Raw genomic sequence first — 12,683 nt, forward strand, 5'->3', positions numbered from 1 at the left:
GACGGACCACATCCGCACTCAGTTCCAAAGGGTCTCTCTGCACTGACAGGTACAGTCTTCACTCTGACCGCCATCTCGGCTGAGCCCTGTGGCAGCCTCTCTACATGGAGAGGGAACAGGGAGGCTGAAAAGCAAATGCCAGGATATCCTTCACGTGCATGCTAGGAGAACCATCACATTGACATGTAACAAGTCCTGCCCATCCAGGCAGTGTTCCCCACCATCATAACCCAAAGGAAATAGAATCCAAATCCTAGACACAATTGTAAATTCTGTAGTGACCACAATTTAAAAAATCAGAAGAAGCCAGCCACAGTGGTACATACCTGTAATCCTGTGAGTTCGAGGCCAGCCTGGTCTACAAAGTGAGTCCAGGATGGCCAAGCCTGCACAAAGAAACCCTGGCTCAAAAAAACAAACAAACATGTAAAAGAAAAACAAAGAGATACATTTTAATATGCTTTACTAATATAAAGTCCCAACTAGCCAATGTATTGTCATTTTAGCATCTGATTCATATAAAAATTATACTTTGGGGATTTTTTTTATATTAAGACTTTAAAATATTTTTGTATTTTACATTTAATGGCATCTCAGTTTGGGTGCTGAGTTATCATAAACACTTGATCTTTATTTGGATAAGTTGATAGATGAAAGCATCAATCCATTTATTTGATTTGTTCTAAGCATACTTTAAAAGTGTCCAATAACTGAACTGGGTATCTATTTTTTAAACTTAAAATTCAGATCCTCTCTTACCCTGGCCACATTTAAAAAGCTCAATACTTGCACGAGGTTAGTAACTACTACACTGAACAACACGTGTAAATTTTCAAAGGTCTCCAAGCTGAAGGAGACCACATAAATGATCTTGTCCCTTCCTGTCTTTTGGAAAATAAAGCTGAGATGACAGCATAAAAGGATATTCCAGGCCTCACAGAATGCTTGGAAGCCAGTTCTCCTGACTTCCAGTCTCCTGCTATCTACCTATACTGAGCTTTGTGATAGTCAGCAAAAATATTATTAGAATTAAGCTACAATCAGATGTGCAGCTAGATCTTCATGTGGGTCCCCCCCCCCAAACTGGAACAGGGGCCTTCTCTGGCTCTGAGGCCAGCCTCTGGATCATGTTCTCCTAACTAGGCTGCCTTGCCTTGCCTTAGTGGAAGAAGGTGCACTTAGTCCTACAGCAAATTAATGTGCTGGGGTGGGTTGGCACCCGTGAGGGACCTCTACGTCTCTGAGGAGAAGGAAAGGGGAGAATGGGAGAAAGTGGTATATGAGGGGTGTACTGGGAGGAGAGAGGCTGCAATAAGGATTTAAAGTAAGTAAATAAATACATTTTTAAAAAAGAATTAAGCTACAGCTATTGTTCCTCCACTCATCATGACCTTAAGCCATTAGGGCTACCTGGCATAGGCTTAAAGCATATCTATCTACTGTTGACCTGAAGCCCAGATCGTATAGGTAATGGCTGAGAACCTAAAAATATATGGAGTCAACAAAGGTCTTGACGTCTCTCTAAAGTTAATGGGAAGACAGAGCGAGGTCCAGTAGGCTGGAAAGATGGGGAACTGTCTAAAAGGTGGGCACTGGAAGACAAATGTCCTAAGTGGGGTAGCGTTGAACGAAGGCCAGCTCTGGTTTGGCTGAGTAAGCTATTGTGAAGTTGATGTGAGGGTCAGAAGAACTGGGGAGGCTGGGGAGGTGACAGTCCAGGAGTGAAGGCGTGGCTGTCATCCAGAGACAAACCTGCCAGTCCATTTGACCCAGGGACCAAATTGCCAGAGAAGAATAACCAGGAAACATTAAAGGAGCCAGAACTTTCGGGATTGCTGGAGGATAGCTTAAAATCTACTTTGGAGAGCCTTTGAGGAAAACATCCTGCCTTGGGAAATGTGAGTCATCAGAGAATGAGCTCCTATGGTTTTTCGAGACAGTAGGTTGTAGTTAAGGCAGAAATAGAAATGAAATGAGGAAGCTTTTGTATACAGCAAAGCGCAGATATCCTGTCACTTTTGTTCAGTGGGCTATAAATTTAGTTTCACATTTAGGATATTATTTTATTAGTACAATTTTCATCTTCATGCATATTATTTATAGAAATGTTGTAACATATGGAACATGCTTCAAAAAATAAAACAAATTAGATAACTGAGGGCAATAAACAAAGCAAGATTGACCACACATTGATAATTCTTGATGCCTCATAATGTGTCCCACAGAGGTGCCCAGGTTAATAAAAAGTTAAAGAAACAAACAGACAAAAATGTCTATTTTCCCTGTTGCTATGGTCATTCTGCAAGGAGGCCACCTAGACATAGATACCTACCTAACACTGTGCTGTTGTTTTCTCTCCCGCCTCGTCCCTCGCCCTTCAACTTTTGTCTGACCGCTGACCCCAGCAATACTTCATCCTGCTGATCCTGACAGACGGTGTCATCACAGACATGGCTGACACCCGAGAGGCCATCGTGCATGCCTCCCACCTCCCCATGTCCGTCATCATCGTGGGCGTGGGGAATGCCGACTTCAGCGACATGCAGATGCTGGATGGTGATGATGGAATTCTAAGGTCACCTAAGGGAGAGCCTGTCCTTCGAGACATCGTCCAGTTTGTGCCCTTCCGGAACTTCAAACACGTATGCATAGAGGTCGTGGGGGGCAACGTCACATGTTGGTAGTGACCCTGCTATCCTTGAAGCAGCATCAGCAGACCCTGTCTAGGCTGAGCACGTCCTATAGGACGGATTTACAACCATAGCTATCTAGGGAAAGAGGCACATGCAGAGTTACAAACAAGAAGCCATGGTGACTATAGTTGCCAAAACAATTTTTTTTAAAGCTCGCCTTCACTCATGAAGTTTAGGATCTCTAGTCCTTTTAGGGTTGTCATAGCCAATTGGGAAGCATATTGGTTGCCCAAGGATACCTGGAAAAGGAACAGGGATAAGCTAAAATTTAGCCTGGCCCTGCCAGCAGCAGATTATCTCTGCTTGGCAAAAGCTGATAGACACTTAAGCCCTCCCAGTATAGTGTACAGCCTTGGCGATTTAGTCTGCTCATCCACCTGCGTTCTATTGGCCTGTACAGTCGTGAGCCACTATCCATTGTAAACAGTAAAACAGAGTTGTGCTTTCTCATTGGCTGGGGGAAACCTTCTAGATAATTCCTTAGTATGCTGTTGAGAAGATGCACCAATTTGGGGATAATTATTAAGTCTGTATAGTCAGGGCTACTTTAGAGTTTCCACAAACCCCACCCCAAAAGAAGTTGTGATAGCCAACATTAAGACTTTCTTGGGTTCATAAAAGGCCCTTTCAGAGATGGCCAGAATGTGTCTGGGAGACCGTGAAAGTATTATATGTGGCCATAAAGAGTATCCTGTATACTTTAGTTCTTAGGCACTTGTAAATGCTGTCTACCAACAGCACATATTTCCTGCCCCTGTTCTCCACTACAGCCATGAATTCTGTTCTGTTGTTGCTGCCACCATTTTAAGGGGACGTGCTAAACATGAGCTCCTAGCAGGAAGAAATATACAGTTTTCGGCGTCCTTTAGAGTATTTCCTCTGTACAGGTTACCATGAATGTCCCAATGTGTGTGTGTCCCTTCCAGAAACACTCCTGTTAGGTTCCACAGCACCCACTCCCTATATGGGGCTCCATTGCTATTGAGGCCAGAGAAAGTTAGACACAGTACCATGTCATCCAAAGCTGGCTCTGCCACAAGTGCCACACCATCCAGTGCAGGCTCTCCCGCAAGTGCCACACCATCCAATGCGGGTTCTCCCACAAGTGCCACACCATCCAATGCGGGTTCTCCCACAAGTGCCACACCATCCAGTGCAGGCTCTCCCACAAGTGCCACACCATCCAATGCGGGTTCTCCCACAAGTGCCACACCATCCAATGCAGGTTCTTCCACAAGTGCCACACCATCCAATGCAGGTTCTTCCACAAGTGTCACACCATCCAATGCAGGTTCTTCCACAAGTGTCACACCATCCAATGCAGGTTCTCCCACAAGTGCCACACCATCCAATGCAGGCTCTCCCACAAGTGCCACACCATCCAATGCGGGTTCTCCCACAAGTGCCACACCATCCAATGCAGGTTCTCCCACAAGTGCCACACCATCCAATGCGGGTTCTCCCACAAGTGCCACACCATCCAATGCAGGTTCTTCCACAAGTGTCACACCATCCAATGCGGGTTCTCCCACAAGTGTCACACCATCCAATGCGGGTTCTCCCACAAGTGTCACACCATCCAGCACAGGTTCTCCCACAAGTGCCACACCATCCAATGCGGGTTCTCCCACAAGTGTCACACCATCCAATGCGGGTTCTCCCACAAGTGTCACACCATCCAGCACAGGTTCTCCCACAGGGCCACACCATCCTGCACAGGTTCTCCCACAATGCCACACCATCCAGTGTAGGTTCTCCCACAATTCCATGCGACGCCATCCAGTGCAGGCTCTCTGCCACTGGGTGCTTATTTAGAAAAGCCATTCTGCTCCAACAACTCTCACTCAAATGAATTTCCAACATCTTCAAAGCCAGTTTACTGGTTGTGTCCAAGCACATCAAATCCAATGTGAGCTCACCCTAGGGCCCCAGCCACACTAGTACTGGCAATCCCAGCGACAGAGCTATTCTTGTGTGCTCTCCAGGCATGGCTGCCTGCACTCTGTCTCTCTGTGACAGGCTGAACCCTAGATTCCATGTCCTATCTAACCTATAAGAAAAGTGACTGTGAGCCAGGTGTGATGGCGCACACCTTTAATCCCAGCACTCGGGAGGTAGAGGCAGGCGAATCGCCGTGAGTTTGAGGACAGCCTGGTCTACAAGTGAGTCCAAGACAGCCAAGGCTAACACAGAGAGACCTTGTCTCAAAAACAAACAAACAAACAAACAAAAAACACAAAAAGAAAGAAAAGTGATCGTATATTCCAGGGCTCCCTGAATCTGTTCATCATCCTACTGCCATGTGAATACTATTTTTTTTTTTTAAGGAGGGCCACAGTGTAATTAAAAGCATTAAACCAATCCCCTGCTGCAAAGCTGAGTGTAGAGGGCAGTTTCAAGTTGCAGTCGAAGCTGACCTCACCGTGAGATCTTAGGTCAATGCTGTAGAGGAAGAGAAACTGCGCCCACATCCCATCCTCCACTCTTCCAGGGAAGAGGTTTCTGAAGACAAGTCCCTGAGGCTTCCCCAGCTCTCAAGCTGTCTTCTATGGGGGTCAAAGTGTGGCGTCAAAAAGGCCTAGTATCGTCCTCATGAAAGGGTGTGCTGGGGCTGGCTCAATTTGCTGCAGTTGTGCCACATGACACGCTCAACTTTCTAACGCCCCTGAGGGAGGGGGAAGGCTGTTCTCATAGCGTTTTCTGGCCTTCTATCAGGCAGGCCAAATAACAGTAGATGTGCCAAGTTGTCATTTGAAACTAACCATCATGCACTTCGTCATGTACACACACAAGAGCAATACCACTGAGGCACGGAAGGGACTCACCTCACATTCATGGAGTAGGTACTGTAGGAGGAAAGCACCCGACACTCTGGTTCCTCATCCAGCATGGCTCCGAGAGACAGCCCTGACTGGATCAGTGAGGGAATGAAGAAAAGCACAGGCATACAGACACACACAGAAGTTGGGGTGGGTTGGACTTGGCTCTCTTGTGGACGCGGCTGTGAACACAGCATGATATGCTATGGGTCGTCGTTTTCTGTCCACACCATCAACGTCCTCATCCGTTCCCGAGGACAGCTTCGTCATCCTTCTGAGCCTCACCTGGGGAAGTCTTTCCTATTCCTGTGGGGGCTGAAGCATTGGGGTGCTTTACATAGCCATACCATGTCAACAATGCGCGTTGACGCGGGACTTCGCAGACTTAGGGTCTTTTGCTTCGCACACGCTAAGGCCCCAAAGAGCTGTGAAAGCATGAGTGTGGGCTTTGGAGAACTTTCTGGAGACTTGCATGCTTAGGACAAGGATATCAGGAAAAAAAAAAAAAAAGTTCACATACTAAGCAGTCCGTGGATAGATGAGAATAACTTACGGTCATTCCCAACATGTGTGTGTATTGTGTAAGTATGTGGCATATGTGTGTATGTGTACATGTGTGCATGTGTGAGTGGGTAGGACTGTGTATATGGAGGCCAAGCATTGACATCATGGAGTCTTCCTCTATAACTTTCCACCTGATTTTTTTGAGACAGAGTCTCTCAGTGAATCCATCCTCACTGACCTAAGTGGCCAATGAGCCTCAAGGATCTGCCTGCCTCCTTCTTTACCCACCATACCACCGTCACAGCTTTGCAATTAGGTGAAAGTTGGGCATTCCGAGTCAGGCCCCCATGCTTGCAAGGCAAGCGCTCGTTGACTGAACCATCTCTAACTGTGTCCAACATTCTTCCATTGCACCATGATACGTGATCTACAGAGTTTATGTCTGAGAACCACACAATTGAATCCCAAAAAACAATTGCAATGAAAACCCCTCATGACTTCAAGTTTATTAGTTTAGTTGGATTGCTTCATCCCTGTCCTCAGCTGCATGCAGCTGCATGTGGCCTGCAACTCACAGGTTCAACAACCCTGAGGAAACTTCAGATCAGAGACAGCCTCACAGAAAACAAAAAACAAAACAACAACGTTCCCGCTTACGCTAGACTTGGGCGGAGAAAATGGAGGATTGTTGACCAGGACAGAAGGGGGATTGGAAACAAGGGAATTGTCCACGACAGAATTGCCCCAAGCAGGACAAGGACTTGGTGACCTGCTCCTGCTCTTGCTCCTGCTGTGCATTTTCAGGCTTTCTGGGGTGACACGGGCAAAGCATCAGGAACATTTTCACCTTCCTTATCTTCATGGGTTTCAAATTAGATTTTGAAAAACATTTCATTATCCAAGCTAATCTACTCAGAATTCAATAAGCCTTAAGTAAAAGGGAGGTGAGGAGCTGATATTTTATACTCGCGAGTAACCCACGGAGTTGTCTCTCTTCCTTTGCTCTGCATGGTGACACGGAGCTTGGAGTGCACAGGCTCAGGCTCTGAACTATTCGGCTCAGGGCAGGAGGTTGGGTGGGAATGCTTAACCTTTCAGTGACACAGACTTTCAGTAAGATGAGGCAAAGGCTACAAATGCATTGGATGATAGAAAGTGTACTTGATGCATGATGCCCGGTCTGTGGAAGTGGTTAGTGTATGCTGCCCATATTACTGTTATTACTAGCTGATTTTGTATTTTTTAATTTTTTTTTTCTTTGCATCCAACATGTTCCTACAGCCATATGCCTGCACCAGCACAGATATGCAAGGAGCTCCCATAGAACCAGTGCTTTTCAATGAGATAGCCACTTACCACTAGTGGATATTTTCATTCAGATTCATTAAAACTGGGGCTGGAGAAATGACTTGCCGCACAGAGACTAGGTCCTAAGTTCAATCTCTAGCATTCATGTACATGTTTTTAGGGCAGACCATGTGGGGTTGGATAACCTACTGGGGAGCTCATCCCTGGAGAAAACTGATTGTTTCCTCTCTCAACAGCCATTAATGGCCTGTGGTTCTTCATCTAGGGACATGGCCTTCTCAGATTCCCGGTATCCACATTGGCATGTCAACTGGTGCTGTCCTTCAGTTCTTGTTTAGGTGACCAAGTTGTTGAGACTTAAGGAGCACAGCTACCCTCTCATATATAAAAGACACCATCTCAGAAGACCCCACCCCACCCCTCATCCCCATCCTCTGGCTCTTATAATCTGTCCAATCTCTCTTCCAAGACATTCCCTGGGAGTTGGGGATGGGGTTGTGTTGTGATTATATCAACTGGGTCTGGGCCCCGATTGCTCTTTGCGTTTTGACCAGTTATGACTAGAAAGTAACTGTAACTGAAGGCTGCAAGAAGAAACTTCCTTGATGAAGGGTGAGCAAACTTTTTCTTATGTCACTAAATGTTAAAGGATGGTGGCTCTAACCGCTCCATTCGTCACTGACACAGTAATGTGGAAATCAGCACTGTATGGTCTCTTCTGACGGTTCTTCATGATGATAAAAGGGCTGTTACCAAGAATGACATTCACATTTAGTGGAAAAAGAGAAAAATGAATGAGGAAAACAGAGCCAACGAGATCTGTTCCCTTTAAGCAAGAAGTAAGGAGTTCTAAAATTCATCTAGAAATTTTCCATTTATATCTCATGGAGCAAATTGGGTCACATGGCCATCTCTAGATGTAGAAAGGGCTGCGAAACCAAGTTGATTTTGGCCTTCAAACCTTTCTAACCAGGGAAAGGTTAAAGATGATTTTTTTTTTCTACCTCCATGTATACATGGACCATGGTCTAAGCCCAACCAATCATTTGTAAAGTAAAGGAGTGTCTGTAGGCCAGATTTCTCACAAGCTGTGGCATCATCAGACCATTAGAAATCACAACTTTTCATGATGTTTCTGATTTCTCAGATATCTTACTTTCACACTCTGTTAGAGAGTGGCTTCTGTTTCCTTCTTATTTTGCTTCTGAGATGGAGGCTTAGTATTGGATGGTTTGATAAAGAGGATTAGAAACACAGTCCCCAGGCCCTCAGGCCAGCTCTCCTCCCAGAGGAATCTCAGATATTTGTTAACTGGTTACTCTGCCCAACCTTGCAACCTCTTCAATAGCTGATACAGAGGCTGAGTCATGTGGAATTTTAGCTTCTTTTAAAAACACAAAAATAAGCAGGGCGTGGTTGCATACGCCTTCAACCCCAGCCCTTGAGAGGCAGAGGCAGGTAAACCTTTGTTCATTCAAGGCCAGCCTGGTCAACAGAGTCCAGAACAGCCAAGGCTACACAGAGAAACCCTGTCTTGAAAAAGCAAAAGAACAAACAAACAAACAGAAATATTATAAGAATGTTCTTGGTTTAAATCCCAGGGGTGGGGCTGTGGGACTGCTCTGATTGTCCACAGCAGCAGACTATGATTTGCCTCATGCTCTAGCAGAAGCATGGTTTTGCCAGCTGCAGATAGTTTTTGTGACTGTGTGAAGTTTGGAATTCTTGGGCTTTTCTGAGAGTACATAAAGCAAGGGCCTTGAGAGGCAGGGTCTGTGATTGTTAGTCTTTTAGGGAGGCTGCTTGCAGTTGGCTAGTAGCCATGGTCAAAAGAAGAAAAAGAAAGAAAGAAAGAAAGAAAGAAAGAAAGAAAGAAAGAAAGAAAGAAAGAAAGAAGACATTAGATTCAGGATTTTTTTCAAATTCCTCTCTCCCCTCTACTCGTGTTTCTCACCTATCTAGTGTTATGGGGTGAAATGGAGTTGGGGTTAAGGGTAGGAAAAAGAAGAACCCACTAAGTATTCAAGTCTGGTTACAGGGACTACTCAAGTTGCTAGTGCAGGGGTTGTGCAGTCAGTACTAAGGGGCAGCAGACCCAGGAGTCTGGTCCTGCTCTCTATGACCCTAGGGCCCAGCATGCACTTGACCTCAACCATTCTCTGCTGCAGAATCAGCACTTATGGGGACATTCAAGATTCTGACCGCAAGCTCATCTTCTAACTGAATGACTACCCAAGCCTGAGTCTCCCACCTCCACCACCATCCACCCCCCACCCCCCACCCTCCACACATTAGCATGCATTCTTCCCTCAACTCCATTGGACACTTTTCCATCTTTAAAACGGCACTCCTCTCTCTCTTCCCTGAATTTTAAATATGTGCCCAAGTTAAATATTGCTTCCTCTTGGAGATGTGTGGTCGTTTCTTCTAGAATACCTTGTCTAGCAGTGCCTGTGACTTTCTGTTAACAGTATGCCTCAGATTTCAATAGGAACTGCCAGAGCATCCTGTTAAAAATGCATCCCTGGTCAGGAGCTCTGGCTACGTACTATGCATATACACTGGTTGCTAACATTTACAGCACGATACCTCATAGAACGGTTCAATTTGGCCTTTTCCAGTAGTTCCACTGCTTTTGGCATAGTGTCGTAAGTGTCTAAAACAGAATGCAAATTTAAACAAAACAAACACCTTCTGGGCAGTTCATCTTCAGGTGTGAATTTACACACATACAATGTCCAGCACAAGGACATTGAGTGGACGGATGGCTGCCTGACTGGGCAAATGAGACTATCTGCCCAGAGCAGGGCTCGGGGCTTTGGGTCAGTCTGCATCTGCTTCAAGTCACAGCCCTTTCTTCCTCCCTGCAGGCATCGCCAGCTGCCCTTGCGAAGAGTGTGTTGGCTGAAGTCCCAAACCAAGTCGTGGACTATTACAATGGTAAAGGGATTAAACCAAAGTGTTCGTCAGAAGTGTATGAGTCTTCCAGGACATTGGCACCATGAACTCCACACTTTTACAGAGCTCGGAGACACTGTTCCTTCTATTCCTGTTCCTGTACTTTAAAAAAAAAAAACAACAATAATATACATTTAAAGATAGCACGTTTCGGTGATTTCTAACTAACTTTTTTTTTTTTTTTTTTTTGCATGTGTAGCCCCAAGGCCTGGATCTATTAATCCCTTGTATTGTTAAAGACTTTTTACAATGAAATCCAGTTATAACATACTCTTTACAGCATGTCGCCTTGGAATAAAATGGTATATGTATCCATTTTTTATACTGGTTTGTTGAAATTTTGCTAAATTTCTTATTATCTTTACACTGTAAAGCATTTTGAAACATTTCTTGAATGTTGATTGCCAAAACGTATATTTGGCTTAATCTCCTATAGGATGAGAGACTTTTCAAAAATGGCAGATGCATGGACTGTATTTTGCATGTTATTAAAATAATAATTAAAAAATAACTTTACACTGTTTTTGCAGTTGTTACCTATAATCTCTCCCTGCTGAGAATGGGCTCTCTACTAAATAAATTTATCTACCTAGAGGTAGTCTTTTTGAAGTAGGTCTGGGTCATTTAGCCCAGTACCCATCTTTACACACTACCGTGTATACACAAATTTCTGAGAATCTTGTTTTAATTGAGCTTCTCTAATGCAGTGCCTGGGGTTCTGCATGTCTCGCAAGGTCCTCCATGATACTAATGCGTTCCTTGCACTGCATGAGGACTGGCGAGGTTCTGAACTTGAGGCTTCCTCCATAGAGATCAGCCCGAACAGGGCGGCTCCTAGCCTGCTTGCCAATGGCACCTCTTCCCTGTCAGCAGCACAGAGGGCTGGCCAGTCTCCGAGGCAAGACGAGAAAGTAACAAGAGACTGGTTCCAGAAGCCCACAGCAGTCTCTCTGCTTTGTAGGCATTACCTCTTCCACATCCAGCCTGAGGAACGTCCCTTCTAGCTGGCTCCTGCTTGGCTAAAAGAGGCACCACAGCTCACTGCATGGATGCTTCCATTTTCAGATCAGTTCCTAGAAATTATTTCCCAAGATTCTCCATTGGATGGGGAATGGAATCTTGTCCATGCCAAATAACAACATGGCGCCCCAGGTTTCTGTTCTCCTCACCTGGCCTTTGAGCTCACTCTGGGGGTATCTTTTGCGCCCCCCCCTTTTTTTTTAAATCACTCTGGAGTACATCTTCTGTAACCAGAACTGCCTGGAATTGTTGTGTAGGGTTGGGGATGTTTTGTCTGAATCTAAAGTAGTCTTGGACCAAAAAAAAGAAAAAAAAAAGACTTGTTTTTGCTTTTATGATCTTCTCTTGGAGAAATGAACAAATGACAAATGTTTTATAAGCTACAAAAGGGACAAAGTGAAACTTATTTTTGGTCAGAAAAATGGTGAGATGTATACAAAACAAAAGAAATCTGTTGTCGAGGTAGTTTTTGTTTTGTTTTTTAGGGGGAAAATAATAACTAATTAAGCAAATCAAATGTACAATTTCCAGAGTTATAATTATAGATCCTTATCTTGCAAATACATGTCAACCAAATGCATAACATTTTGGGAATGATGATAAAAAAATGTGTGGCATAAAAAAGTCATAAATGTTTAAATTGTATTGTTTTCTGAATAAATTGGGTACTTACAGAATTTTTTTTTTCTATGAGTTGTGGTCTTGTCCCTCTTTTCAAAGCAATTTCCTGACAGTGAGATGTGTATGTCACGTGCTTGAAGCGCCATCAGGGAAAGACCAGTGCTTCTGTCACTGCTTCTAAATTGAAATAGTTAAGTTCTGTATTCCAGAAATATTAATGACTGTTTCTGACTCCCAAACCAGTGTATGAACGTCATTGTCTGTGTACTTGGTGTGTAGGAAGCACTCAGTAGATGTTTAGCCATGCAGAGGTAAACAATAAAATGAGTGAATAAACAAACAGATCTGTCCATGTGGCCTCTGATCAATCTCTGACCTGGGATAGATTTAGTAGGTGGGTTGAGTGCTCGTGACTGCCCTTTAGGGCCATGACATGAAGTGCCACACCATCCCCCACTATCTGCTAGGATGTCTTCATTCAGCACGGACTCCCTGGAATTCTGAAATAGTAAGGAGAGAGTCGAAGTTGCCTAGCAAACTTTTAGGCAATTCATTTCCCTTTTTATAGCCAGACTCAAGTTCAGCTCCAAAGAAGAGTAAAAAATATTACCTAATAGTCATTTAAGAGTATCTTATCTCCAGTTGCTATAACAAAATACCACAAACACAGTAGCTTAAGTAGCAGAAATGTCTTATTCATGCTTTTGAAGTCTAGGAAGTCCAAGATCAAGGTCCCAGCCATTTGGATCCTAATGGGACC

General features: G+C 44.5%; 1 protein-coding gene across 1 annotated transcript in view; it reads left to right on the forward strand.

The window, feature by feature from the left end:
• Positions 1–10,396, forward strand: part of Cpne4 (copine 4) — a 433,114-nt gene extending 422,718 nt beyond the window's left edge. The window contains exons 15-16 of the mRNA XM_051140534.1: positions 2,406–2,642; positions 10,195–10,396. Of these exons, the coding sequence (XP_050996491.1) occupies positions 2,406–2,642; positions 10,195–10,329 (372 nt within the window). The 3' untranslated portion in view covers positions 10,330–10,396. The remainder of the gene's footprint in view (positions 1–2,405; positions 2,643–10,194) is intronic.
• The last annotated feature ends 2,287 nt before the right edge of the window (positions 10,397–12,683 follow it).

Source organism: Acomys russatus, chromosome 32 (assembly GCF_903995435.1).
Source record: "Acomys russatus chromosome 32, mAcoRus1.1, whole genome shotgun sequence".
Lineage (NCBI taxonomy): Eukaryota > Metazoa > Chordata > Mammalia > Rodentia > Muridae > Acomys > Acomys russatus.